This window comes from Equus przewalskii, chromosome 25, assembly GCF_037783145.1.
Source record: "Equus przewalskii isolate Varuska chromosome 25, EquPr2, whole genome shotgun sequence".
NCBI classification, from domain to species: domain Eukaryota; kingdom Metazoa; phylum Chordata; class Mammalia; order Perissodactyla; family Equidae; genus Equus; species Equus przewalskii.
Genome location: NC_091855.1, coordinates 19,559,066 through 19,573,703, shown reverse-complemented (window position 1 = coordinate 19,573,703; position 14,638 = coordinate 19,559,066). Strand labels below are relative to the sequence as shown.

The 14,638-nt window shown below is 51.9% G+C and overlaps 1 protein-coding gene across 6 annotated transcripts in view; it reads left to right on the top strand.

Annotated features, from left to right (window-relative positions):
* Window positions 1-14,638, top strand: part of LTBP2 (latent transforming growth factor beta binding protein 2) — a 100,837-nt gene that overhangs the window by 59,714 nt on the left and 26,485 nt on the right. For all 6 annotated transcript variants that reach the window (XR_011532946.1, XM_070593917.1, XM_070593916.1 and 3 more), the window contains exons 9-14: window positions 4,739-4,813; window positions 7,865-7,987; window positions 10,959-11,123; window positions 11,376-11,591; window positions 12,715-12,734; window positions 13,932-13,971. Coding sequence is in view for 5 of the 6 variants with exons in the window: in XM_070593917.1 (XP_070450018.1) it covers window positions 4,739-4,813; window positions 7,865-7,987; window positions 10,959-11,123; window positions 11,376-11,591; window positions 12,715-12,734; window positions 13,932-13,971 (639 nt within the window). In the remaining variant the exon portion in view is untranslated. The remainder of the gene's footprint in view (window positions 1-4,738; window positions 4,814-7,864; window positions 7,988-10,958; window positions 11,124-11,375; window positions 11,592-12,714; window positions 12,735-13,931; window positions 13,972-14,638) is intronic.

Sequence of the window (14,638 nt, the reverse complement as noted above, 5' to 3'; positions counted from 1 at the left end):
TGTTGAGGCCTCTTTGGGAGTCTCGGCAGCCAAAGGGGAGAGTTCTCAGGGCGGGGGTAGCCTGCAGCCAGGCGCCCCCTGCTTGCTTCACCATCTGTGAGCAGGCTGAGGTGCAGCAGTGTGTGGACAGGGCCGAGGTCAGGGGCAGAAGACCTGAGTTCCAGGCCCACAAGCCCCGGGTCTCCTCACCAGGAAAGTCAGGCGTGTTAGCCGATTTTGTGATGTTCAGACTCCTTGGAGTTCAGGTTGACCCCAGCTGACCCTCAGCTTTCTCAGGTCTAAGAGTCCCAACTGCAAGGTGGCGGGCAGCTCCCCAAGTCTCTCCTTGAGGCACCTGTGGGAGTCACAGCTTAGCCACCCCCTCTCTCCAGATCTCTCACATCCTCTTCTCTCTGCTCTCCGGTCCCTCGTTTTACCCTTGATCTGGCTGAGGGCCCTGAGGGGTGGCATGGGCCCTTCACTGTCTCGTTCGTCCATCCTGTGTGGCGCTTTGGTTGTATACGTTGTATACATTGTGAAGCATTTACCCAGCATCTGACTGGTTCTTCTGACCTCCTTCTGGGTATCCCTGCCTATTTTCCTCCCATTCACTCTCCTGATCCCTTGTAAAAAAAAAAGGGAGGAGAGGGTTCCCAGGTAGGGTGATGCTCCTCCTGCTGGGCAGACATCTCCCTGTGGCCTCCAGACTTGAGGATTCTTAGCCTAGACAACTCCTAAGGCTCATTGTGAATTCATTCATTTATTTATTTGGAGGCAGTAGAGAGGAATGGTTCAGAATTTATCGTCTGGAGGCAGACTGCCTGGGTTCATAGTCCCAGCTCCATCCACCAGCTGGTGACCTTGGGCACCTTTCCTAACTTCTCTGTGCCTCAGTTTGCTTATCTGTAAAATGGGGATAATATTAGTAAGTATCTCCAAGGGCTGTTATAAGGATTAAATAAGTTACTACATGTGAAGCCTTTATAATAGGTCCTGGCCGATAGTAAGTGCACTTTTAGTGCTTGCTATTATCATTCATTTCATTTACATTGAGTGCCTGTACTATTCCGTAGCAACGATGAAGAAGACAAGGTCCCTGTCCTCACAGAGCTTACACTTTATCGGGGGAGATGGACAAGCAACGGGCAATCACAGCCCAGCATGTTAAGTGCTATGACAAGAGAAGTCCTGTGGGTGTTGGGAGCACCTGAGAGGCATGCCTGGTGTGGGTGGCAGGGGTGGTGCCAGCTGCCCTCCCCCATCACCGTGACTCACACGGCTCACTGGCTGCCCAAATCTCACACAGAGCTGTGGGTGGGTGCTGAGTTCTCACCCCGAGCCAGGGCGTCTCCCTTCCACGTGGCCATCTATACTTGGGCTTTCTTTCCCCGAAGAGATTTAGGCTGATTTTTCTGGATTGGATGCTGCACTTGTTCTTACAGAAACTGGGAACCAGCCCCTTAGAGACAGCCTCAGTGAGGCGTGAGCAAGGGCTCTGAGGGCCCTGGTTTGGGGTGGGAGTGGGACTTGTGGGCACAAAAGGAAATTTCACCAGGAACAGTGGCCTTGAAATTTATTTCTCTCTAGAAGCTGCCTTCACAAAGGGTTTCCCATCTGACAGTTTTTCTTTGGGCCCGTGAGAGGGCTGAGTCCTCTCAGGAGGGAATCACTGTACAGAAAAAGCATGTGTCCAGACTAACGAATGAACGCAGCTCCTCTCCGTTTACGCATTCCTCGGGTTCTCACAAGCAGGTGCCAGCAGCTGGTTCCTGCTCCCGGCTCACATCCTAGCTCTCTGCCACTCCGCTCCTGCTCATTAAAGAAGCAAGGTCCTTCTGCCTAACTTCTCCCTCCTGACATCACCATGCTGCCCTGGCTCCTGTCTCCCGGTCTCTCCCTCCCTCCCTCAGCAGCAGGGTGGATGGAAGGGATGTGGCCTTTGCAGCCAGAGGCTTGAGGTCAACTCTGACTTGGCTCCCTCTGAGCTTCATTTTCCTAATCTGTAAAATGGGGATAATGATCCCTGCCTTACGGGGTTATCGTTGTGAGAAGCAGACAGGATAACATGCACCAAAGGCCTTGCAGCTCCCAGCACGGCACAGATGTTCCGTTGTTAATGTTCCTCTGCCCTCTGGCAGCAGCCTCGCCTCGTTCTTTCCCGCCTTCTGCTCCTCGTAATGTTCCCGGGTTGCATCTAATCAGCTTGCTTTCTGAGTTTCTCCAAACAACTTCTCCTCTTTCTTTCCGCTTTCCTGTCCTCAGTTCATACTCCCGGGCCCCACGCCAAGGGTGCTCACATTTGCCAGCCTCACTCCCATCCTTCTGCCTCTGTGTCAGCATCTGCAGAATCCTCATTTATCTCCACACAGCGGCCTTTTAGGCTGGAGACTAGTTCCCACGGTGGAACAACATGCCAATCCTTAGCAAGACTGTCCGTGGCAGGAAAAAATATTACAACTTCAATTTACAATTTTTTAAATCTTAAAAAATGTAAGCCTTACTAATTTATGTCCTCACTTGATCGGTATGTCAAACTGTCACATGTCGTGTTTGGCACACAAAGTGTCCTCAGGGAAGAGTGGGAGTTCCAAGAAAATGTGGCACCTCCTCATGTTTGTCTTCGGGATGTCACAACATACGGCATAAAACAATACTTGATTTAGGAGATTTTTCAATTATGTTGTCTAGTTTTAACGAAAGCAAGCCTTGCCAAGGGGAGAAGTGACTCTAAAAAATTCTCGCAAGGAAACAGGATTCAAAATAATACTAATAACATAATTTCATAATTGTATTAAAAAATGCAATGCTGAGACTTCTCCTCTAACACATAATCAGCCGTATTCCAAGGTAAAAATAATAATGACCTCTCAGAGTGATCCCAAATGGACCCCAGGATCGAAATGATCAGGAAAGCTATATTAAATAGTTTGTATCTACTATCCTTAATAACAAACCTTGCCTTATGTGTATAATGTGCCCAGAAATAGTAGCTAATGATTGAGTAAAAGCTATCTCAATTAGAAAAACTTTGGAAAACACCAGGACACTCCAACTTTGCTGTAAAATTAGATGAAAGTATTGATATTTCTAACATATCTCTTGGTATTTGCAAGAATCTATTTCAGCAACAAAATACATGAACTAGCTCTTTGTAAGCTACTAAAGAAAGGATGAACCAGAAGACATATATTCTTGACAATAAGTGACTTTTTGAATAAAAATAAACTTTACCAAACAACCATATAAGTGTAGCGGCTGATGCTGTGGCTGGTAAGGTGACGGAGACAGAGAAAGCATGCAAAATTCCCTCACCGCAGCATTCACAAGCAAGCTACTGCCACAAAGAGGTCAAGCAAGAAGACAAGTTGCTAATAGAAATTATCATGTGCTTAACTTTATAAAATAAGACCTTTAAAGTAACATGGTATCTTAATGGAACTTTGTATTGGAATAGCATCTGTGAAAAATCCCTTGAACCCCTTGAGAATTGCTGGCTATGTCTTCGCCATGGAATTGTCAAACTTAAAGATAAGTTATTCTTTTTTTTAAAAAAAACTGAGCGTTCCACATTTACTTCCTTTTTCTGTGATGACAGGTGGCTGCCAGTAGTATGCTACCTGCTAGAGCTTTTCAAGAAAAAAAAAAAACCTTCAGAAAAAAAACCCTTCAAAGCATTAATTTGGAAGTTGGCGTACCAGTTTGTTCCTCCAAAGTGATGGAGATGTTTTTCCTCTTTTTATTTAATGTAAATAGGTTTTTTTAAGCACATTTTTCTTCCTCTTTAACGTAAGAGGAAGTGTTGTGAAATCAAGGTAGGATGTGTGTCAGCACCAAAATACTGAGAATTATTTCCTCATTGTCAGTCTGGACTCAGACATCTGCCCAGTTTTGTCTGCTACACACTTCCAGCCGCGCTGCTTCTCAAGACACTTGTGCCACGGAGAGAAAATGGATGTTCGGAAACAGTTCCATCATTGCATGATTTGTTGCTGGAAGCCATCTCTATTTGCACACTTAAAAAACTTAAACACTGGAATTTTCTAATTTATTTTAAATTGGTAAGAACAACTAACCAACCTCAGGGAAGACGGAAATTTACTAGCCAAACTTCAACAACAGCATCACATGATTGGTGAATGTGAGTGCAAAATGAATATCATGGTTTTATAAGTCAATTAATGACGAGCTTTTTCCATCTTGATGGAAGATACCTTGTCAGCTATGGCAGCATTAAAACCAAGTATCAAAATAAACTGAATTTAGAACCAGACTGTGAATTCTTGTATCCAGATCTTTAAAAACTAATAAAACAGCTATAGTGAGGTAAGATGTAACCATTAGGAGAAACTGGGATAGACGCAGGGGACCTCTGTGTACTATTTTTTGCAACTTCCTGCCAATGTATAATTACTTCAAAAACAAAAAGTTAAATAAATAAAACTTGTACAATCATGTGTTATTGTATAACATAACATTGATATTATATAATATTTACAGTATATAATAAAATTATACACAAGATATGTGGTCACTTAGTGTCATTTTTAGGAAGAGCCAGGTGGACTGAGAGTAGCCTGGTGAGAGCCAGGGCAGGATTTTGGCCAAGGAGGCATGGCTACCCAGGGTGACGGCTTGGGGGAATGGGGCCTCACAGCTGCGGAGTGGGCTGGACATCCAGACTGCACCCCACCTCCCAGCATGGGTGACAGAGGAGCCCAAGGGCCCTCCAGTGAGACCTGTCTATATCTTCCCTCTTCAGCCTCCCCAGTGATTGAAAATGGCCAACTGGAGTGTCCCAAGGGGTACAAGAGACTGAACCTCACTCACTGCCAAGGTAAGGATGACCAAGGCCAGGGCTGGGCCTGGGGAGGGGAAATGACAGAGTCCTGGTGGTGCAGCGACACCCTCCCCCCCCTCCCCAGACAGACAGAGCAGCTGTGACTTGAGTGATCTCTGCTTGGCACTTCTAAGCCCCAGTTTGTGGGGGCTGTGGGAGCTGCTGGTTCCAGGGGCCTAAGGAAGTCAGAGGATAGTGATTGACTGAGCTAAGAAAGCACCTGGGAGCTAAGCCTGTCCCCTCCTCCCCATCTCCACCCACCCCCACCTGGACCAGATGCCTCTCTAGGGCTATGTGGGCTGTCTGAAGGTATCCCCCCCGCAAGTCCCCGCACATCCACTCACCTCTTGGGCCAATCTCCCTGAAATGGGAGGACTTTTGACTCCAGGATGAGAGATCAAGTCAACGTGAGTTGATGGGGACCTCTGTGGACTTTCCCCAACAAAGCACCTTCAGCTGCTCAGACCTCCCTCCCACGGTCAGGAGGGATAAAGGGGAAGGTATATGCGGACGGGAAGAGGGGAGCTCTGAGGCCTGGGGTGCTCTGCATTAAAGAGCTCCCAGAGGGGCAAGGCCTAGGGGCACCTTGGGACGGGGGCATGGGAGGAGGTGCTCAGCTATGGCTTTGTCACTACAGGTGATTCCAGTGGGGGTGGGGAGTAGGACCAGGATGACCGAGGGGGCCAGAAGCCTTCATTGAGGGGGAAGCTGCTGCCACTGAGCAGAGTCAGGCTCTGAGCAGGGGGTCCCTGTTGCTTGTGGGCCTGGCAATAGGTGTGATATAAGCAGGGCCTTCCAGCCAGTGGGAGGCTCCTGGGGCTGGCAGAGGTCCGTGGGGAGCTGAGGCAGCTTCCCCTTTGGAGAGCTTTGAGAACTGGACAAATCACTATCCATATGGCATGCTTTGGGTGAAGCTGGGTTAGAGGCAGGGGATTGACCCAGATGGCCGCCTAGGTACCCTCCCCCTGGAGGCTTCCTCAGGAAAGAGGAGTCTGAGGAAGCCCTGAGGTGGCTTGGCACCATGGATAAGGTGCTTGGACTAGGTAAAAGGGTAGGCCTCTGACCCAGCCGGGGTCAGCCTCCCTCAAGGGCAATGGGCCAAGGGCCTAGTGGACAGTGGCCATTGAGAGAAGTCTATAGTTTTGCCCTTGGAGGGTGCAGTAGGGCTGTTCATATCTAAACTGTCCCCAGGGACCTCTCCTCCTGGCAGGTTTCCCAATCTGGAGCACTAAAATTATTCCCAGGACCTCAAATGAGCTCTGTGCCCTCCCTCCGCTGAGCCCTTGGGATACAGGATGCCAAGGGGCCCTCCCCAGGAGTCCCTGCCGCTGAAACCTCCCTCTTCCCATATCTGTGGCCATGGTCTCAATATCTGGGAAGGGACCTGCTCACCTCTGCACCCATGTGTGCCGTCCCTCCTCTCTCTCTCCATCCTTCTCTCCTACGTCCACAGGGTAATTTTTAGAGTGTTGCTATGAGCTGCATACATTGTGTTAGGTGCTAACACACAGGGATGGGTAAGACACAGTCACCGCCCTAGGTGAAGACAGACACCTGAACGATTACCCGCAATGAGAGAAGTGCCCTTGATGCTATGGGATGCCATGGTGGAGGCACTTCCCAGAACAGGTGATACCTGACCCAGACGTAGAGAATGAGTAGAGTTGGCCCACTAAAGGGGATGCGGGCATCCCAGGCGGAGGGAACAGCATAAGCAAAGGAACAGCTTGGGCTGGCTGGAGTATAGTCAGGTATCCCGGTGTCTCATCAGAGCCACCAGCTCACCATTTGGGAAAATGGGAGTGGGCCTTGGATACTGTGTGAGGGTTTAGGGGCTCCCTCTAAGAGGTGATGGGGAGCCCGGAGGCTTCTCAAGAAGAAGGGAGGCCAGTCCGCTTGGTATTTAGACATATAGCTCTGGTCATAGTCTAGAGGCAAATGGATCAGTTCCTCTTCCCAGATTTCAGCAGCATTTCCCCAGGTGCCTCCCTCCCTATAGGGTGTCCTGCCAAGGGGAGTATTTGGGTCTTCTTTGAGCCCCTTCATTCCTGTGCTCAGCACCAGTTTCCCTAAAGCCTGCGGGGGAGCAGGTGGCTCTGAGGACACTGAGATGCTGTGTGTCATCTCCTGCCGCTGGGGGTGGGTGCCCTCACAAATCTGTCACGCTCACCATCCTTCCTGCCGCTGTGATCATCATCAAACGTGCCATCACCAAGAGGGCCCCGACTTCTTGGAGCTTAGAGTGTGAGGCTTTGGATTTCCATTCAGCAGGAAGAAGTTTCCAGCGTGAAAAATTTTTGAGATCACAAAGGAAGCTATGGTAGCTCCCTTGTTAGAAGAACATCCTGAGCGTCCGCTGGTCTAGAGGGATGATGAGGCCTGCCTGGACACGTGCCTCCTAACCCTCTGCCCCAGGGCCTGCCTCCAGCCTCCTGCCTCTTTTTCCCTTCCAGGGTGCCTCCATCCTGCAGCTCAGTGCCGACATGTTCCCCAGATCTTGGGCCCTGCAGAGGTGCTTCGGGGCCTCTCAAAGAAGGCTGACTAGGAGGGACTGGGCAGCCCGTTCTCCTCACTCCAAGCCAAACTGTGCCCCATCTGCTTCCCCTGTTTGTGTCCCAGCACACCACTTAGTAGCTGAGTGACTTTAGGCAAGTTCCTCCTGGAGCCTCAGTTTCCTCACCTATAAAAAGGGGACATGTGGACCCACTTGATAAAATTATTTGTGAGAATTAAATGAGGTATCGTATGTAAAGCACTTGGCATGGTGCCTGGCACTCAATAATCTTTGGCTCTTAATATTGTGATCATTATCACCTGCTAGTTATTGGACCAAGTGATTTACAGCTTTACCTCGTTTTATCCTCCTACCTCCGGTAGTTATTATCATTATCTTCTTTTTACAAATGAGGAAACTGAGAGGGGCCACACTTAATAAATGGCAACTCTCTTATTGTTGTCCTGTTAGTATTTGGAGCTCTCTGGCCCAGCCCCTCCCCTCCATCAGGCCTCGGAGGGGCGGGCGCTTGGTCATCTCCTCCAACCCTGCAGATATCAACGAGTGCTTGACCCTGGGCCTGTGCAAGGACTCGGAGTGCGTGAACACCAGGGGCAGCTACCTGTGCACCTGCAGACCTGGCCTCATGCTGGACCCGTCGAGGAGCCGTTGTGTGTGTGAGTGCTGGTGGGGACAAGGGGTGGGGGACACTGGGAAGCCAGATGAGACCCCAGGGTCCACGGGCTAGGCCCAGAGCAGAAATTTTGCCCAGGCCCCAACCCAGGGTCCAGTGTCTGCTACTCAACCTGGAATGGGGCCCAACATACAAAACCTGATCTGTGCCCTCCTGCTGGAATGGGGACAGTTACTCCATCACTTTTGGCTTTAGGCGTTGCTTTGGGGGCTTTGCTAAGTTAAGGATTAATATTATCTAAGTCTTCTGTTTTGCTCTGACCCTTTCTGCCCCATCTGTTGCCTCATTTACTTTGGAGGGCGTGCAGTTTTGTCTCTGCTCTAGTGTCTGGCTGAGCTGTGGCTGCCTCTTCCAGCACCTGAGCTTAGCAGCTGGGTCACTTAGCTGCAGACCTTTCTTAAGGGCCCTGTCTGTAGCATTAATGGCACTCCTGCCTGGCCCCAGGGCCTTTTCATAGTCCTCTGGTCCCTGTGGTTCTGAATGTGTCTCTGAGTTCATGACCACACATGTATTGTGAGTCATATTAGCATTCTGTCCGTGTGTGTGCATGCATATACACACAGGCAGCTGTTTCCAGCTGGGAGAAGCCCAGACTGGCAGTCCCAGCAGATGGCAAAGCTGGCGCCGCGGCCCAGACAGGGCTTTCCTTGGGCAGGGAGGCCTGACCAGAGCTGAATAAAACCAGTCCCATCTGGCCTCTGCAAAGCGCCAGCCCAGTTCAGGCCCGCCACCCCCGCCTCCACAGAGCTCTCTGTGGCCGGCCAAGCCCTCAGTCTGCAAACTGCCAGGTACTGGGTCTGAGGAGGCCACAGGATGAGCAAGACTCCAGCGCCACCCAGAGGGAGCACCCCATTTAACAGGAGAGACTGGACCCAGTGAGTGTCTCCAGGGAGAGGACACAGTAAGAGCCTTAAGAGGGGACACCCAGAGAGTGAGGGAACATCAGGCTGTTCTCAGGAAGACTTCTTGGTGACAGAGACACGTAATCAAGGCCGTGAGGGGCATATAGCGCTTCCTTCTGCCCCCACCCCACCTCACTTAAAGTTCCTTTATCAGGGGGCATGTTTACATCGGAGGTGACTTTTATTTATTAGTGCCTAAAAGAGATCCTTAATACAGGGAGGCAGAGATGGCCCTTGGGTGTTCTTTATTTTTGCTCCCTTCCTGGTGTTAACCCCTCCAGCCTCCTCTGACGATTCATCTCCCTGTAGGTGGGAGGGGGCAGGCACGAAGTTCCTCTCCCCTTCATTTCTGACCTTTGCCCTTCTCCCTGCGACATGACCAGGGCCAGTGGAGCAGCCTACAAGGGCCCTTCTGTGGTGGGGCAGCCTCCTGATATTCTCAATTGGGTCACTTCCACCCTGGGGCTCAAAGGGATGGAGCCATTCCCTACAGTCTCCCAAAGGAAGTGGCCGCTGAAGGCAGAGATTACACCTGGAGACCCAGATTCATAGACTGGCCGATAATTGACCAATGCATAACACATGACCTTTGACAAGGCATTTTCACATAATCACTGTGAAGAGGTTTATTAGTCAGGAGTCATTGGGTTGCAAGTGACAGAAACCCAACTCAAACCTCTGTAAGCAAAAAATAATTAATTGGTCCACACAACCAGGAAGTCCAGGGGTAGGTGAGCCTCAGGCTTGGCTGGATCCAGACACTCACAGTGTCTTTAGATGTCTCTTGCTCTGTTTCTTCTGTATTGGTTTCCTAGTTCCTTCAAAGGTGGCCACCAGACACTCCAGGCCTACTTCTCCCAGCCTTGCAAACTCAATTTAAAAAATAATGGAGAAATAAAAAGCAACTCTTTTCTAGTAATCCAGGAAAAGCTGATTATTATCATTGGGCCTACTTGGTCAATCGCCCATTCCTGACCCAATCACTGCAACCAGGGGTATGACCTACATTCCTTCAGCTAGGAAGTGGAGTCAGTCTCCATTCCAATGACATGGACCTAGACTGGAGGAAGGGATGGATCCCATAGGAAAACCAGGGTGCTGTTACCAGAATATAGGGGCGTAGATGCCAGACAGGCAGAAATATAAGTGTCCACTACCTGTGGAATTATCCTCGACATCCTTATTTTACACATGAAGATAAAGGCCAGGGAGGCCATGTGAGCAGGATTTGAACTTGGTCTGCTGAGTCCTGGGCCCTGACCAGGACTTCCCAAGGGTCATCAATTTCTCATCTCCGAGTGTTGTCCTCTTCCCCCTACCCCTTTTCCCCTCATCCAGCCCTCTAAGGATTTCAGTCTCTTCCAATGTGGCACGGCCTCCTCATCTTCCACTGAGGTAATTTACGAGAGAATAGTCTTTAGTATTTACTCCAAAAGTACAAGAAAGGGGACAACGGTGGTGGTGGTGTTTTCTAAACCCAGCATAGCTCACACTCACTGTGGTCCACATGGTTTTGATTCGTGGATCTAGCCATCGATCCAGCGAGCATTTACTGAGCATCTGCATGTACCAGACACTGCGCTGGGTGCCTGGGTTACAAAGATGACCAAAACAGGGTCCCTGTCCTCAAAGCTCCTCATCGGGCCTTTGGTTCTCACTTCATCTCATCTCCCCAAGGAGACTGTCGTCCCCAGAGCACACTGCTCCACACTCCACCCCAGGCCTATGTTGGGCTTTTCTAAACACTTGTAAACTCGGCACCTGGACACAAGCAGCTACATCCCCATTTCCCGCTCTTGGGTTCTCCACGTGGGCATGGGAGTCATTGGTCCCCTCAAACAGGTAACATGAGGAAGTGCTGAAGTGTTCCACTGCAGCCATTCCTCCTGCCATTCTTGTGAGCGTTTTCACGGCCCCAGACTTCCAGACTGAGGCACAGGCCAGGCCAATTTGAATGCATGCGGCTGGCCGCTTCTCCACTCATTGCCTCCCACCTGTGCTTTCCCCTCCCGCTGGCCCCCTGCCCATTCCCACCTGCCGTGTCTGTTGCAGCGGACAAGGCCGTCTCCATGCAGCAGGGGCTGTGCTACCGGTCAGTGGGGCCCGGCACCTGTGCCCTGCCTTTGGCCCAGAGGATCACCAAGCAAATATGCTGCTGCAGCCGAGTGGGCAAAGCATGGGGCAGCAAGTGTGAGAAATGCCCCCTGCTTGGCACAGGTAACCCTCTGTCCCCGTGTCGCTTCTGGACACCAAGGGGCTTCCTCCAAGCCGGTGGCCATTTTCCCCCACCTGGACCTAACCTCAGGCCGGAAGACCCTTAATCTTCCTTCCTGCTCAACACTTACCCCACCCTGGTGTCCCCCTCTCCTTGCTGCCATAATTGCCTTATTCCCCAAAGTGGGGTGGGGGCGTCCTGGGTTCCTACAAGAACAGCGTCTTTCAGCTTGTCCTCTGGCTGTGATCTTGCAGAGGCTTTCAAGGAGATCTGCCCTGCTGGCCATGGCTACACCTACTCAAGCTCAGACATCCGCCTGTCCATGAGGAAGGCTGAGGAGGAGGAACTGGCCAGGCCCTCGAGGGAGCAAGAGCAGAAGAGCAATCGGACCCTGCCTGGGCCAGCAGAGAGGCAGCCACTCCGGGCGGCCACCGACACCTGGCTGGAGGCTGAGACAATCCCTGACAAGGGTATCTGGGCTGTGGGGGTGCCTGAGGGATTCCTCTTCCTCCTCGGGTTACATCTCAATAGGCCACTGGGTGTTTATCCTGGATCCGTGGGACCCTATCTGTGGGGCATTAGGAAAGGGAATGTGGGGCAGCAGCACCCAGCCCTGGGAACCGGCTCTCTTGGCTTGGCATGACAGCAAGCCCTCACCCCCTTCCTCTCTCATATGGGGTCAAGATGTGCCCACATCCCAGGGAGTTGTGGAGGTGGGAGAGGTCAGCGGCAGCCCCCCCAAACCACAGACCAGGTCTTTCCATCCCCTGCCCCTGGCCATGCAACTTCTGGGGTGCTTGCTGCAAGGCCTGAAGAGCTGACAGGTGGATCCTGGGGAGTCTGAGTGCTTTAGATCCCCTGCCCTGGCCTTAGAGTCAGACCACTAACTCCAGCTCAGCTGCCTTGGACCCAGGAGGCATGGGGCTGGAAAGACTCTGGGCTTGGGGCACTCCTGGCAGGTGCCTTGGGAAACCATGCAGAAGGCACGCTCAGGTTACAGGTAGCATGGAGTGCAGGAGGCCAAGGACGTATTAGGACCGGGACAACTATGTGGTGGCCAAAGTTGCTCCAGGAATCTGGAGCAGACAGAAGGGAAGTCTGGACAGAGCCCCAGTCGTCATGGAAACCAGACACTGGCCAAGCCAGGAGCAACTCCTCTCCTTCCTAGAACTGTTCCCCTGGCCCATAGCCCAGGGCGGGAGTGGAGTGACTGGGGTGGCCCGGAGGTTGGGAGCACGGAGGTGGCAGTGCAAGGAGGAGGGTTACAGCTATGACCAGTAGGGTGGACTGGCCCTGGAGGAGGTGGGACTCCTGTCACCGGAGGCCTTAAAGGAAAGCAGGAGGTTTCCTCTCACCACGGGAGCCACCTCATGGGCCCTCCAGACCTGGGATTCTGGGATCTGTGGTGGGCAGTCCCATCATGGCGGGAGGGCAGAGACAGGTAGGAAGAGTCCAGGCTCCCTCTGCTGCTGACCGCTGCTCTGGGGACAAGGTCAGGAGGTCACAGACTGGACCAGGCCTGGCCGTGGCGGGAGGGGAGAAGGCAGCCAGACTCTCCTGCCCGGAGTTCATGCTCTCACCTTTCCTTCCCAGGTGACTCTCAGACCGGCCAGGTGAGTGAGTCCTCCCACGAGTGAGCTGGGCAAGCGTGGCAGAGAGCGGGACCTGATAGCCACTGAGGCTGCAGGTCAATGTCCTGTGAGGGAGGAGAGAGAGAAGGATGGAGTATGTGTAGGACTTTACTTGGAGAGATGCTGAAGTGGGAGGGTTGATGCAAAGACCCCGCTTTACCCTAAGGGAAGGAATAACAACAGCCCCTGTTTCTTGAGCAGCTGCAGTGCAAGTGTTCTCTCATTTGGGATGGTCTTGGGCCCCTTCAGAAAGGACCTAGGAGTGTGTTTTGTTGGTCCTGGCTGTCACTCAAGCACTGTGGATGAAATCTAGAAGTGGTTCCAGATTAATTCCAGATTCAGCACTTCCTGAGCCTGATTTGCTTAAACCTCCATGTCCCCTCTGTGAGTGGCTCCTGGGAAGGTAGCAGAGCTGTGAATAGCCTCAAACCACTTTACTGAGAAAGGGGGATCCCACTCCCTTCCCTGTGCCCAGGATTCCCCCGTAAACAACTGAGTGTACTCCTAGAAAAACATTCCAGAAGAGTGAATTGTTTCTTCCTTCACCAGTCTGCCCATCCCTACCCTGTCCCCTGTGCCTCCAACCTGCACAGCTGACTGTCCCCAAGCTCTGTTTCTGCAGTGAGATTGTTCTCTCCCTGGAGAACGACAGGTTGTCCTCCTAGGCCAAAGTTCTACTTCTGTGTCCTCACAGTGCCCAGCCCTGCTCCTAGCCCTCTGTCATCCTCTGCCCACTCTCCTCCAAGTTCCCCATGACTTATCTACCTCTGCCCCTGGGCTGTGGTGAGGGACACCAGCAGTGGCTTGGGGGCCCGGCTTCACCACTGGCCCTGGGACCCTGGGTAGGCTAATTAACCTCTGGAGCGTCTGTTGCTTTATCTGAGGTCATAACATCGATACAATACTTGCTGGCATGACACTGAGCTGGGCACATTACATACATTGGCTCATTTAATCATGGCAACCTGCTGTCATAGGATAGTTAAGCAGATTAATTAGGACAGTGGATGTAAAGTGCCTAGCAGCATGTGGTAAGAACTCATCAATACCTGGAATAAATGAAGAAGTGAATGAGCGAGTTGGATGGGAAGCCTGGAGGCAGGGGTGAGTGCGGTGGAAGGAAGCATGTCATGGGGATGACAAAGGAGCCAAGAGTGACCTTTTCCCATTTCTGTGCAGGTCACTACCAGTGTTACCCAAGTACCTGCCTGGGTCCCAGGTGAGTCCCTCCTCCTAGCGGCTCCCGGGAAGCAGAGAAGGGAGGGGAGGAGGGACCTTGACCTAGTAGTGGAGTTAGTGCTCTTGACCCGATGCCCGGGGCTCAAGTCAGATGAGGGCGTGGATGACATGACAGGTGAATGTTCTATACACCTGAGGTGCTGTAAGGTCAGCGAAAGACCCCTTGATGCTGTGCAAACGTTTCCCCGGCCACAGCACTCTGTCTGCATTCCGTGATGCCCTCAGCATAGAAGCGAGACCAAAGAGGGTCGAGGCCCGAAGCAGGGGCTGCTCAGCTCTCCAGAGCCCTGCCCGCAGGCGCCTGTCTTCCCTCAGGAAATGGTTAGGGCTCTGCAGAGCCCAACTTGCTGGTCACTGGGGTTGGGGCCAGGGCACTGTTCAGAAGTCAGACAGCTGAGCTTCCGCTTCGTCTACTGTAAAATGGACGCTAACGCCTGCCCTGCTGCCTCTTGAGGCAGATGAGATGTTGATGTTGGCAGCAGAGCTCTGTCAACTGTAAAGCGCTTTGCAGACAGAAGTGGGAACCAGGAGACTGGGCTTCGGCTCTGTCTCTGACAAGCTAGCTGGCCTTGCACAAGTGGCCATCTCTGCAGGCCTCAGCCTCCTGCCTGTGAATGGAGAGTGAGATTGGATGCGCTAAGACCCGT